We start from the raw sequence: 14,700 nt of genomic DNA on the forward strand, positions 1-14,700 counted from the left end.
TGTATGATATATACTCTACACTCCTTTTCACTTAAACCTGTTATTGAAGATAAACTGATTTGTTAAAAAAATAAAAATGGGTGTGGATTGAATTTGCAGATTTTATATTAGAAAAACATTCTTATAGTTACAAAGATTGACGAAGAAATAAAATTGTCTTATATTTTAGGACATACAGATACCTTGAAGTTTCATTCAAGTGACTTTTTTAAAACTTATGACAAAATCATTGTGTTGTATTATACATAAATCATAACAGGAGAGCTATGTAAAAGGTATATTGTAATGTATATACCTAAATTTTATTTCAAAATAAACATAATGTTTATTGACCTGGTAGCTATACCAGGTGTGTGTGGTTGTCTACCTCTCTCTTCTTTTTACTTGAACAAGTAATAGGCAGGAGTGTTGTTCTGTTCCAGTTAGGGGTTGAACTAACAACATTTTGGTTAAAACTAATAAGACAGCCCCAACTTCCAAACTCTATTCTCTGAAAATCTTCACCTCTGAACACTAAGACATCCAATATTTGATAATTTCTAGTGAAGTGTTTGTCTCCCTTTGTTCGTAAGTGAAGTGTATGTATATGCTAGATATTTCTTTCTAATTATGCCTTTAAGTAAAACTGTCTTTCCCCATACCTCCTTTAAATAGATAATGACGAAGATTCTTTCCTTTTCTGAGTAAAACTGTCTTCATCCTTTCTTTAGATAAAGTACAAGGGATAAACTTAATTCTTAATTTAGGTATCAGTGTCTTTCTTCATTTCTTACATAAAACAAGTTTTTCATCATTTCTGTATGAAATAAAACATGTTGGTTCTTTAACCCCGCCCCCACCCCGCCTCTCCTCTATACCTTGTAATTAGTACAGCCATCCAGTAGTGCAGTGTGATACAGAACATCTTACAGTCGGTAAGGACAGGTATATAGCAGGACCACAGAAACATGTTATCTCTGCAGGTGGCTATTTGCTTTGCCTTTTGTTGGTTTTTTGTTTTTCTGTCAAGTGTTTTATTTCTGGGCTGAGGTTTTGGTTATGTACCTGTACAATGGGAGTGGTGACATATCTACACTAAGCAATATAGACTCAGACTTGATGGATAGTATACCTGTACTGATACATTAGACAAGGAACACAATCCGGAAAATCCCTAATAGTGCTGGGCTTCTGAGAATGGTGAAATACAGAGGATTCACAAGCTGGACAGAATAGTTTTGTGATAGTTGTAATAAAAGTTCTGTGAACCAGCTCCAATATCGAGTACACTACTAATGTGTTACAATTTCTGTGAATATCTCGAAAGTCTCAAGATCATCCTAGAAATCAACTTGACTCAATGTAAGTGTGTTGGAATGATTGTAAGGATAAAGTATGGGAGCTTGAGATTTGGGTAAATCATAATGGACAGGTGAGAAACAGAAATCGTATACAGAGATCTACAGGTGATAGTCATTACACTTAAAACACACACTCTAACGGGAGTATCTAAAACTTGTTCATGGGGGAATGAATGTCATGTCCAATTGATGATAAGATATCTGCAGACAATTGATGTAAAACATAATTTTTTTAATGTGATTATAAAAAAGAAAATGTCCTGAAGTGTAGGAATGATGTTTATCAAAAAATAAATAAAATAAATGCAAATTTAGTGTGAATGACATGTCCACAGGAAATCTTTCTTCATATGACTCAGAGTCTGTTACAAAGTGTGATAACATTGTATGAAATTTGTAATGTCATTATGGCCTTCCCAGGTAAAGTTTGTCGTCAGAAACATATCATCATGTTAGAAGCCACATGATGACCTTAAAGTCAAAATTTCTGTAAAGTTAACTACGAGATGTTGTTAGATCTAAGTCATAGCACAATCAGGTGTTGGATAAGTCAGGTGTTTGTTAAGTGAGGTGTTTGTTAAGTGAGGTGTTGGTTAAAATTGATTTTAATTAAGTCAGGTGTTGGTAAAGTGAGATGTTGGTTAAGTCAGGTGTTGGTAAAGTGAGATGTTGGTTAAGTCAGATGTTGGTTAAGTGAGGTGTTGGTTAAGTAAGGTGTTGGTTAAGTCAGATGTTGAATAAGTGAGGTGTTATTTAAGTCAGGTGATGGTTAAGTTAGGTGTTGGTTAAGTCAGATGTTGGTTAAGTGAGGTGTTGGTTAAGTGAGGTGGTGGTTAAGTCAGGTGTTGGTTAAGTGAGGTGATGGTTAAGTCAGGTGTTTGTCAGTGGTCAGTTTAATATGATGTCAGTAAACTTTTGTTAAAGACAGGTTTTCATTTTGTCAGATTTTGCTGTTTAATATGAGAGCATTGTCATATTTTTCAGGGTGTTTTGGAAGACATCAAGACACTACAACAGAATATAAATAGCATCTCGGAGCTCCACAAGCAGTTATCAGACAACATCAACCCTCAGTTCGGAGACAAAATGACTACAGATGTCAAAACTCTCAACCAAAAATGGAACCAGACTGTGTGTCTGGCCGAGGAACAGAACAGTCGTCTGAAGGTGGCGCTGAGTTCCAGTCAAGATATCCACGACCGCATTAAGGTTCTAACTGACTGGCTGGAACCAATGAAAGACGACCTCTCTAACAAAGATTATGCCGTCAACAATGCTAATGATCTTCTTGTCAAAACCAAGAAGTTTAAGGTAAGGGGGAAACTGTTTAAACAGTTCATAGTTACCTATGTCAAAATGGTCGCATTGTCAAAACCAAGAAGTTTAAGGTAAAGGGGAAGCTGTTTAAACATTTCATAGTTATGTCAAAATCGTCGCATTGTCAAAACCAAGAAGTTTAAGGTAAGGGAAAAAGCTTTGTAAACAGTAATATCACAGTGTGAATGTCCTTTACTGCTGTTGAATGTTTTTGCCATGGTTATTGCTGCTGTTGAAAACTTTGAGATTTTTTTTAAGAGTGATTGATATTCTGGTATTATAGAGGGGAACATTTGAAATTTTATGAATTTTTATAGCTTTGCAGTTTGACTGATTTTTTTTGTATTGATGTAGAAGAAAACATTTACATTGATGAATAACAATTATGACCCTTTATGCATCCTACAGTACCTGAAGACTGATGTTTCGGGAAAGGAAGAGGAGGTGAATAAAGTGAATGAAGAGGCAAATGAGATGTTGAACAAGGCACCAGCAGGTTCTCTCCAGGACCTGGCCCGGGCACTGATGAGGATGAACGCTCTATGGACTGATGTCTACAACAGAGTGGACCATTACTCACAGCTTTATGCCTCCTCAGACTCACAGTGGAAACAGTTCAAAGGTCAGTGTCAAAAAGGTCATTATATAGGTCAGGCACACAACTGAACTATTTCAAAGGTCAGTGTTGACAATATTTAATCCTTGAAAACTACTGCAAGTTGAGACAACTGTGAGATATTAGCCCCTTGAAACTGAACAATTAAACAGAACATATTTGAATGAAATGATATTGTTTAATCTGTAATTTCCTATTAAATGATACAGGCCTTCAAGATGATGAGAAGAGACAGTTCCTGTCTCTGGAAGCCAAACTGAAAAGGTCCAGAATGGCCAGCTCTGATGCAGAGGAACTTTCTGAAGAATTAGATGTAAGGCTTTACAAAAGTTGTATTTAATGATACAATATGAAAGGACAATAAGTCCTTATATGGTAATAAACCCACTCATATTTATTTCATTTCTGTTACCAACACAAGCCCAGTGACTGACTTAGAGAATTTGTTTGATCTTTGTTCGCTCTTTAAAAGATCAATACACTGTAAAGTCGTCAGTATTAAATTATCCTTGTAATTTGTACCAGATATTACACTTATGCCAGGACCACTAGTATAAAGTCGTCAGTATTAAATTATCCCTGTAATTTGTAAGAGATATTACACTTATACAAGGAACGCTATCTCATGAGACATGCATTAAACAGGAGTCATCCCAAATGCAGACAAGCTATTTCTACTCTTTGAACCTGAAAGTCCAGAACTCAACTAGATATAACTCACATCAATATGCCATTTTATCATTTTTATTTGGGAGGTAAATGACATTATGTGACAGTGGAATTGGTATCTCGCAAGAGCAAAACTTGGATCTTTCTAGATTTACAAATGTTCTCATGTTAAAAACGTACCTCAGTGCAGTAGAATGGAAATTTTGGATAGACTCTTAATGAAGATGGAGATGAAAAGGAACGTATTTTCAGGATTTCTTCCAAAGCCCTGATTGAAAGTTATAGTAACCTTTGTTTTTAGTTATTATTATTATTCTCAAAAATGCTACACATAATTTATAATAATACCTTTCTGTGTGATGTATATACAAAAAGTAGAAAGGGAAGGTCTGTTTCTATGGTGATTGTGTTATACCTTGTAGGATATTGAGGTGAGTCTGCGGGAACACAACAGTGACCGTAAGGCCCGACTCCAGGAGCTGAGCCAGCAGCTGATTGGGAACTCCATCATGTCAAGCACGATCAAGAAAGAAATGGAGGAGTATTCCCAAAAATGGAACCTCTTGGACTGTCAGGTAAATCAGGAACGCACAAAACAGGATACAGTTAGACATCTTAAATCAGTTCATTGTTGTAGGCGGTATATATATATACAAATTCATACGTTGATACTTTTTCAAAATAATTTATTGAAATATGATTTAAGCATAGTGTTGGATATTAGAAAAAAAAAATTGTCAGTTTCTTATTCAAACCAAAGTACTAGAAAGAAATGAATCAATGATTTACTCCTGAAATTTTTTTAATGTAGTCAGCATCATACAGTTGTTATCATTATGTGTCTTTACCCTAGATCTACCATATTGTGATTTTAGGCAAGGGAGACAATCCACAACTTGGAACAGTCTATGAACCAGGCCCAGACAATGGAGCGACAGATCCTCGATATGTCCCAGTGGATGACAGACGTTAGCGGTCTCATCCAGTCCCGACTCGACGCTGATGTTCTAGCTGGGGATGTACCAGAAGAGTACGAGGTGAGAATATTTGATCAAAATTATACAAAATGTTAATTAAACTTTAATGAAGAAAAGTTGTGAACTAATCTTGATTGGGTTAATGTCATTGGATTTCTGTTACAGTCCCTGAAAGAGGAGTTTAAACAACAGCAGGATTTGTTAGGAGAACTGGAACAGCAAGCTCAGAAATACAAAGAACAAGGAAACTTAGAGGGTGGTGCTCGTCTAGAGAACCAGATTGATATCCTAAAGGTAAGTGATTCTCCGATTTCTTCCGAGTTCTTTTATAAGAACTTCAAAGTCAAGGTTGCTGTTATTTATACCACTTTATCAACTTTGATACTAATATGCTAAGGAGCTTGTGTATTTTCTAGTTTATGATAACTTATTACTTGTTTATTTCAGAAACATTTCGCTGATGTGACCATAACATTTCGTAAATTTCAACGACCAACAGACTTCGAGCCAAAGTTAAATCGAGTCAGACGAGACTTGAGCAATATAGGGGAGAGGATACATTTGCTGGAAATCCAGACGGAGGATCCTGATGTTCTACAGGCCAAGCATGACCAATGTATGGTAAGTTATACCAAACATTGTGGAGCATGTGTCTCCAGGAAACTGAACACAAAAGGCCCTGGGAAATTTCAAAGAAAATATTTTAAAATGAAATCCAAAATTTGATTTTGGTATTTTTATTTAACAATTTATCATAATCCTTCTAAAGTTATTTAGAGATTAGAAGTCTCAATATCCTAGATTTTTCTGTGTTGTGTGTCTTTTCAAAATGGAAAGCCTAATTTGTGTAATGAGAAAAAAAACAAAATTAATCTCCCATTCCCCTTTTCCTTTTTGTTCTTTGAAAAATGGAAGTTCCTTTTTTTAATCCTTGAAGCTTCATTGAATAGGAATATTTCCCAAAAAATTTGAAATTTTCAGTGACAAATCAGTTAGCTGTCTGATATTTTCCTATAAACTGCAGGGTTGCCAGGTCAGTGAATAGTCAGGAAAAAAAATTTTCATGGTCGAATTTACTGTGGCTTGAGCAGTCTTCTGATTCAATAAAAAGATAAAACCACAAAATAACCCTGGCTAACTAAGTTTTTAAGATATAGGAGGACTGGTGAACTGTAAGAGTTTGAGTGGAGGCAAGTAAAATTAATTCATTGTGGTAAAGGAAAAGTCAGTGAAAATTCAGTGAAAAGTCAGGGAATTTATGTTGGCTGACAACCCTGAACTGACAAGACAACAATGTGATAGGAAACATTTTTTGGCCACTACATATAGAACTCTTTGCAAATCTTTAGCGTAGATTCAAAAATCAGATCTAAGTTTATTTACTTTGCAGAAATTTTACCGCATGATGAGTGACCTGAAGGGAGAAGTGGAATATGTCATAAAAACAGGACGACAGATTGTTGACAAGAAACAAGTGGAATTTCCAGATAAACTGAACAAACAGTTAGACGCCATTAAACAACAATATAACGACTTAGGTGCCCAGGTAAGGTGTGACTGTGGCAATGGATCAGTGAATGAGCCTTTACCAGGAAACTCAGATAATCAATCAATGCCAATTTCAAAATCTTGTTTGACAAATGTGGTGTTAAGTCAATACTCTGGTATATTTGCTTTTTATTATTTCTATTTTTCACGCCATTTGAAATTTGATACCTTTCCATTTTGATTGATAAAGCAAGTAATGATTGCCAATATATGTTGGCTGACTATAGTTACCTTAGGTTATCAAAACCCTAGAAATGTCAGTGGTAATTTACAAATTGGCTCTATCCGCTATATATATATATTATATTAAGCCTACTAAGAAGAGGGGATATCCAAATGTGGCTATCTTTCTTGTCTTAGGTGACCAAGGGTAAAACGTCCCTGGACAAGTCCTTGAAGCTTTCCAAGAAGCTTAAGAAGGAGGTTACTGCAGTTGATGAGTTTTTGCTTTCGGTCAGCAAACAGCTGGACGATCGAGATGGGGCTAGTCCAAGCCAGAATCTTGATGCTGATCTTAACTATGTACAGGTGGGAGTTTCAGAACCACTCTAGTGAATACCATAAGTAGGTTTCCAACATGTGGCTATGTAACAAAACTATAAAGGGATTAAAGTGTCTGCATTAATATTGATGTCCCGTTTTCCAAAACAGAAATTATATTGATCTATTCAGCAAATTTGATATAAGCATAACTATTGTAGAAACGATTTATGGAGATCAGTGTAAACAAATTATTCCGTTTTGAGAGACCTGTAAAATGTTTCTTATAAAGGGTATTTTGGAATAATTTATGATAAAAAATGAATAGTACAGAAAAAAAACTAGCATAGAAAATGCATTGGATTTTCAAATAGAGTAAAATGTGTGAAGTTTAAACAGAAGTCCATGCTTATCACAGATATACAGGATATCTAACATGTAGTGGTTTACAATTTACAATTCTGATTTTTTGACAGTTTTGCCATTCTCTGAATGTCTTTGTAGATATTTTGCCCAAAAGCAATACCAAGAAGGAATAAAGAATTGATGTATGAGGCTTGAACTATCAGAATGATAAACTGTGGACTGAAAATGAGATAAAATCTTGTGGTGGTAGGATGTACCTATATTATGATACTATTGATTCTGTTCATTCTACAGACTGTACAAGATGAGATGCAGAAGAGGCAGACCATGTTATCCAGCATGAGGGATCTTCTCACACAGCTGTCATCGTATGCGGAGGAACCATTGACTGATGCCCAGGCCACACTGGATGATCTGAGTGAGAAATGGTCACAACTGACTCTTCGTCTAGCTGCCAGACGAGAACAGCTACAAAAGGAGCTTTCTAATCTAGAAACTTTATTTGTAGAATTCCAGATGTCCTTGATGAAGGTCAAGGATTGTCTAGCAAAGACAGAGGGGGTGCTGGAGGACCACGAGAAGCTGTCGGTACAGCAGCAGGCCTCAGAACTTCAACGAGATAAAATAAAGGTACAAGGAGGGATTAGGGCTGGTCCTGGCACTCATGAACTTTGCTTGTTGTGTGAAGTAGAGTTGAAAATTTTACCTCTTGTAAAATATGTTCCAAGACAATCACTTCCATGTATTCAAATATCTTTGGTCGACATAAACAAATAATAAATCTGCCTTTTCAGCGTTTTCCTTTTTCTCTCCAAGTCTTTACAATCTGTTCAAGAAGATGTATGTAGTTTAAAAGATGGTGTTTCCTTTACAGAATTTGCAGGTGGAGCTCAATGAGTATGCCAGTCAGGTTGATGAAGTTCGGGACACAGCCATACAGCTGATGAACAAGAGTGACCGTTACAACAGTATGGTCGAACCTGAACTGACCCATCTTAATCAACGCTGGGAGGAACTGACCAGCAAGGTCAAGGTCAGATAATTTTACATTGTAGAATATCTTTTTATATTGATCAAATTTAAACTTGTCTAGGTAAATAATTCTTTTGATAGCAGAACCATTGTTGTAAATGAGAAGAAAAAATTATCATTACTGAATTTTGTTTTTCAGGCAAAACAGATGTACCAAGTGACAGAGAGTTTTGTGGAAATTACCAGGACAACGGTTACCAAGGTTTCGTCAACAGCTTTCACATCTTCATCAAATGAAGATAAATTAGAGGAGGTGGTGCCAGAGACAATCGAACAAGTTTCTGTGGAAACTTCTTACAAATCTCCGGAAAGGAATTTAAAATCTCCTAGTCATGACCTTAGTACAAGGTCACAGACACGGGAGTTAAAATCACCTGATAGACTGTCTAGCAGATCACCTAGCCGTGACCTTGTTTCACCAGATAGAGAGTTAAGGCTACTGACTAAATCTCCAGACAGTGACCTGAGGTCACCTGAAAGAGAACTTCGGACACCTGACAGAGTTCAAAGGCTATCACCTTTGACCCCTGATAGGTACATTGGTCCTGTGATGACTGATGAAGAGTTTCAAGCTTTGTATGACAGTGTTCTCAAGGATGTGGTCATTTTTGACAATAGTGTTGTGTGTAAAGGGGAGATTCAACAGTCGGATGTTATAGGGAAGCTGGAGGAAAATGCAGCGGTGAGTACAAACATAATATCAGGGGTTTCAGTGACATGGGAGAGGGGAGATAACTTTATTAGTTGAATATATAGTGAAGATTTTCAAAGAAAATGAAATTTATTTTGATCTACAGGAATTAGTATTTTGATTGAAGGATGGCCCTGGTGTAGTTAGGGAAGAAATAATTGGATATCAGTGAAGGAAGAATATTCAAAAGCACAGTTTTGGTATCGTTCAAGAAGAGATAAACCTGGTACAAGAAAAATATGATGTCCTTGCTTCAACTTGGCCATTGTAGATTAATTCTTTCATGATATTCAGGGTACTTCAGGTGTAGTACAAAGGATATGACTCCGGTACTTCAGTCATGATATTGCTGGTACTTATCGTATCATATGTGAACGGATCTATTTATTGTTTCATTATTCTAAAAACCAAAATATCAACATAAGTTAGAAGAGATGGTTTGGCAATATTCACCAGGACGATACTGACTCTGTATTTATTTTGTATGGGAAAGATTCGTAAATATAAGTTTTTAGAAATCATTCTTAGGAATTATGAAATAGTGTTATAAACTTAATTGTATCTATATTGTGTATGAGAAAGACGTTGAACTCATCTGCAAGTTTATCATTGTAATGATGCGAAAAAAAATAACTAAGACTAGATAATTAAACTGTAAAGGGGGATAACTCCTATACACTGAATCTCAGATTTCATTTAGAACGTGTATGAATATATTTAGTTTCAATGATAACAACATATTAAACATGTTATGATGAGAAGCGAGGATCATTTCTTTGTTAGAAAGTTCATATACCAACTCATTATGATTTATAACAACCATTTTAACCGTCTGTGCTACTTTAACGTTGAATTAATTATATCAACAGATAACATGGCAAGCGTTACATACCTACTGGCTAAAAAGGGTGAATTTTAGTGCTAATCGTTTTTGTCTATATTTACAATTTTTTTTATCTTTTTCACATTTTTAAAAATTTTTTTTGATTAGTTTCAATCCATTACATTCTTCCTATGAACCAAGAAAACTTTCTCTGAGGTAACACAATGTTTCTATTTCATAGTCTTCCCATCAAATTAAATGGTTTCTGTTCTCATTTGTCTCTGTAGTGGTGTCAGTTGTATATGTGTGCCATCCCTTCATATCCACAAACATTTAGACCTGCAAAATGTTTTGTTACATGTCAGAAATCTTGTACACCTGCATCTGGCAACTGTGTATGAGATTCTCACTGAAAATTTATATAGTTATCTGAAAAAATTTGAACTTTTTATCAAAATACAAAATAAATTTGTAAAATGATGATTTCTGTTATTTTGATGAAGAAAAATATTCATCTAAAGTTCAGACAGGTGTAAGATAAACCTTTTTAATGTGAATAACTGCATCCCACCCCCATCCTAATCCTTTCTTCCCCTGTACCATCAATGTTTGTAGTGGCCTGTTTCAGTCATACCCTTTTCCATACTTACCCTTCTGTATATCCTGGTTTTGTAGATCAACATAGATAATCCTCATTTTTAGCCCACCATCTATTCAAATAGATGGTGGGTTATTCAAATCGCCCTGCGTCTGTGGTCCGTGGTCCGTCCGTCCGTAAACAATTCTTGTTACCGCTATTTCTGGAAAAGTACTGGATGGATCTTTCTCAAATTTCATATGCAGGTTCCCCTTGGTCCCTAGTTGTGCACTGTACCTTTTTTGGACTGATTCAAATTCAAGATGGCCGACAGGTGGCCATCTTGGATTTTGGAAGTAAAAGTTTGTTACCGCTATTTCTGAGAAAGTACTAGATGGATCTTCCTCAAATTTCATATGCAGTTTCCCCTCGGTCCCTAGTTGTGCATTGTACCTTTTTTGGACTGATTCGAATTCAAGATGGCAGACAGGTGGCCATCTTGGATTTTGAATGTAAAAGTTTGTTACTGCTATTTCTTGGAAAGTACTGGATGGATCTTTTTCAAATTTCATATGCAGGTTCCTTTTGGTTCCAAGTTGTGCATTATACCAGGCAGCCATCTTGGATTTTGAGAGTAAAATCTTGTTACTGCTATATCTGAGGAAGTCCAGGATGGATCCTTCTGATATTTCATAGATATTGGTTTCTCTTGGTCCCTAGTTGTGCATTGTACCTTTTTTGAACTGATTTAAAATCAAGATGGCCCACAGGCAGCCATCTTGGATGTCAACAGTAATACAGCACAAGCATATTGTCCATTATCCACCTGTAACTGACTGCTATCTAATAATACTTTGGGATCTTTTTCAAATGATATTTGCTAATAGGTGCTTAATAAAAATATCTTGTGCCATCATTGAGTACATTCAATGAAGACCAGTTCATGAACATTTACAACACCTGTAACAAACAAAAAAAAATCTTCAAGAACTGAAAACAGATCCTCAAATGGTGGACGCCAAGATCCCTCAGGGATCTCTTGTTGATATAATACCCTTTAACTTGTATTGGTTAAGGAGATTGAGTGTTTTAGTAGTAGAAATTTCTTTGATTTGTTTGTTTGTTTCGTGGAAACAGGTCCACTGATTGAACTGTCAATATATGTTGGTGACACATGTTGTTTGTTGTGTCTCCTACAGGCCCACTGAACCTGTCTGTTGGTGACAGTTTGTGTCTGCTACAGGCCTACAGAACGGTTTGTTTATGACAGTTCTTGTCTCCTACAGGCCCACTGAACTGTGTTGGTGACAGTTTGTGTCTCCTACAGGTCCAGTGAGCCTGTGTGTTGGTGACAGTTTGTGTCTCCTACAGGCCCACTGAACCTGTCTTTTGGTGACAGTTTGTGTCTCCTACAGGTCCAGTGAGCCTGTGTGTTGGTGACAGTTTGTGTCTCCTACAGGCCCACTGAACCTGTTTGTTGGTGACAGTTTGTCTTTTACAGGTCCACTGAACTGTGTGTTGGTGACAGTTTGTGTCTCCTACAGGTCCAGTGAGCCTGTCTGTTGGTGACAGTTTGTGTCTTTTACAGGTCCACTGAACTGTGTGTTGGTGACAGTTTGTGTCTCCTACAGGCCCACTGAACCTGTCTGTTGGTGACAGTTTGTGTCTCCTACAGGCCCACTGAAACTGTCTGTTGGTGACAGTTTGTGTCACAGTGAACCTGTTTGTTGGTGACAGTTTGTGTCTTTTACAGGTCCACTGAACTGTGTGTTGGTGACAGTTTGTGTCTCCTACAGGCCCACTGAACCTGTCTGTTGGTGACAGTTTGTGTCTGCTACAGGCCCACTGAACCTGTCTGTTGGTGACAGTTTGTGTCTCCTACAGGCCCACTGAGCCTGTGTTGGTGACAGTTTGACAGTTTGTGTCTCCTACAGGCCCACTGAACCTGTTTGTTGGTGACAGTTTGTGTCTTTTACAGGCCCACTGAACCTGTTTGTTGGTGACAGTTTGTGTCTTTTACAGGCCCACTGAACCTGTTTGTTGGTGACAGTTTGTGTCTTTTACAGGCCCACTGAACCTGTTTGTTGGTGACAGTTTGTGTCTTTTACAGGCCCACTGAACCTGTCTGTTGGTGACAGTTTGTGTCTCCTACAGGCCCACTGAACCTGTTTGTTGGTGACAGTTTGTGTCTTTTACAGGCCCACTGAACCTGTCTGTTGGTGACAGTTTGTGTCTCCTACAGGCCCACTGAACCTGTCTGTTGGTGACAGTTTGTGTCTCCTACAGGCCCACTGAACCTGTTTGTTGGTGACAGTTTGTGTCTTTTACAGGCCCACTGAACCTGTTTGTTGGTGACAATTTCTGTCTCCTACAGGCCTACTGAACCTGTTTGTTGGTGACAGTTTGTGTTTGCTACAGGCCCACAGAACCTTTTGTTGGTGACAGTTTGTGTCTCCTACAGGCTTAATGAAAAATCTCTGTTGATGACACTGTATGTCTCTAGCTTTTGGCCTACCTTTTTGTTGGTCTTTTCCTTGCTCACACCTTTCCGAGTAAGCTTACAGACTATTAGTTATGGGGTCTGGTAGTGATAAAATGAGTACACAACTTGTTTAGCTTTGAAATCACATGGAAGAAGAGGGATTCTGTACGTAGGTTGACATTTATACCTGTACTGGGGAAATGTCATACAACCAACTTTATGTAATTAATATCTATCTTAAACAAACATATTCATAGTGTAATTCCATTGTTTACCCAGCCCCATATCAGGGTTTGTGTGGGAGGCCGTGTCGACTGATAAACCTAATACCAACAAGCCACATGATTCTAAAGAAATGGCGAACAGCACATTGATGGAAAGCAGTTTAAAATCTATACAAGTTATCTCCCTTAGACCACCTAATCAAAATAATGCAAAACTTTATCAAACAATCTTTATGAAAAATGTTTCGTAATAAAATCAATTTACTTTATAGACATGATGAAGATAAATATACAGCTTTTGAAATATTTTGTTATTACCATAGATAATTTTGTTGTCACCAATGTAGATACTGGTGTGGACAGATAATGGTTATTTGTCAATACTTCAGGAAAGACAGTAAAAGTTTTCCTTGATTGTAACTAACTTTAATGTAGTAAACATGATCACATCCTGCTATAAATCAAACTGACCACAACACAGGTCAGTCTAGCCTAACACCCGGTCAGGGTGTCCATGTAATGGACATCAGAGCTGTTTGTCCAGGGTGATAAGACATCCCTAACACAAAAATTTATCTTACATACTGACCACTGGTCCTAAATCACCTGCTTGTATTAAGTCATTAGCATTGTACAGGCAGATGATAAGGTTGTTTAGTAGGCTCCAGAGATCCCTAAAAATTGACAGTTACAGAAATCTCGGGGTGAAGGAAAGTGAGAACATTATCATATACACAGAGACCTTTTACTTAGTTAGTGGTATTTACATGTGTCTGGATCAACTATCCGACAGCCAGACATATCAACCTATACACTATATATATATATTGTATAGTTCTGGAAAGGATCAACCATAGGACAGCCAAGAATATCAAAGCAGCAGTGTTTTTTATGTGTATCCTTGGGTTCTGGGAAGGATAAACGGTCAAATCTTTGCTGAAGACATTTTTACGAATATTGGGATTCTGTGAGGAATCCTCTGTTTGACAGTCCCCACAAATTGCTAAGGACATGTATGGATGCTTGTTATTGTGATTAGAGTGTAATGTGTCTGGCAGATCTACATATTGGATGTACAGGTCATTGATCAGCGTTTTACTTTACAACGGGGTAAGAAATCAGCGAGAATGTAATGTGTAGATTTCCTTTAAGGCCGTTTGTCATGTCACACGTAGACCTGTGATTTGTGTTAGAGTTACATCCCTTTGATGGCACATTTCTGTTCTGTAAACAATTGAAAATTGTCTTGATATGCCAAACAGAAGAACTATTCTGTAATCAAATGAGATTTCAAGGCCAAGCTAGTGCTCTGCTTGGTTAAAATAAATGTTGTGCTTGGACTTGGGAGACTGGGCTCTCCATGTTTGCTTTTGGATTTTAGATTAATTTATAAAAATCACTCCTTTTCATCCATCAAAAACTCACCTGAATGTACTGATACCATTCTGAAATTTTGATTTTGTAATGGCTTCAATATTCCATATGTCCATAAAAGTTGTGGGTGTGTTAATGTTGATGCTGTTGAAGAAAGTTAGTATAGGTCATATTTAGGTAGCAC

At 37.0% G+C, this 14,700-nt stretch overlaps 1 protein-coding gene across 1 annotated transcript in view; it reads left to right on the plus strand.

The window, feature by feature from the left end:
• Positions 1-14,700, plus strand: part of LOC132564996 (dystrophin-like) — a gene marked incomplete at its 3' end in the record, with an annotated part of 240,840 nt that overhangs the window by 95,945 nt on the left and 130,195 nt on the right. The window contains exons 23-34 of the mRNA XM_060229602.1: positions 2,325-2,651; positions 3,066-3,279; positions 3,483-3,586; positions 4,365-4,517; positions 4,818-4,979; positions 5,085-5,213; positions 5,367-5,540; positions 6,310-6,465; positions 6,828-6,995; positions 7,608-7,943; positions 8,188-8,346; positions 8,485-9,027. Coding sequence (XP_060085585.1) covers positions 2,325-2,651; positions 3,066-3,279; positions 3,483-3,586; positions 4,365-4,517; positions 4,818-4,979; positions 5,085-5,213; positions 5,367-5,540; positions 6,310-6,465; positions 6,828-6,995; positions 7,608-7,943; positions 8,188-8,346; positions 8,485-9,027 — 2,625 coding nt within the window. The remainder of the gene's footprint in view (positions 1-2,324; positions 2,652-3,065; positions 3,280-3,482; positions 3,587-4,364; positions 4,518-4,817; positions 4,980-5,084; positions 5,214-5,366; positions 5,541-6,309; positions 6,466-6,827; positions 6,996-7,607; positions 7,944-8,187; positions 8,347-8,484; positions 9,028-14,700) is intronic.

Source organism: Ylistrum balloti, unplaced genomic scaffold (assembly GCF_031769215.1).
Source record: "Ylistrum balloti isolate Yb309-2 unplaced genomic scaffold, AGI_CSIRO_Ybal_v1 Utg369686, whole genome shotgun sequence".
In the NCBI taxonomy this organism is placed as follows: Eukaryota; Metazoa; Mollusca; class Bivalvia; order Pectinida; family Pectinidae; genus Ylistrum; species Ylistrum balloti.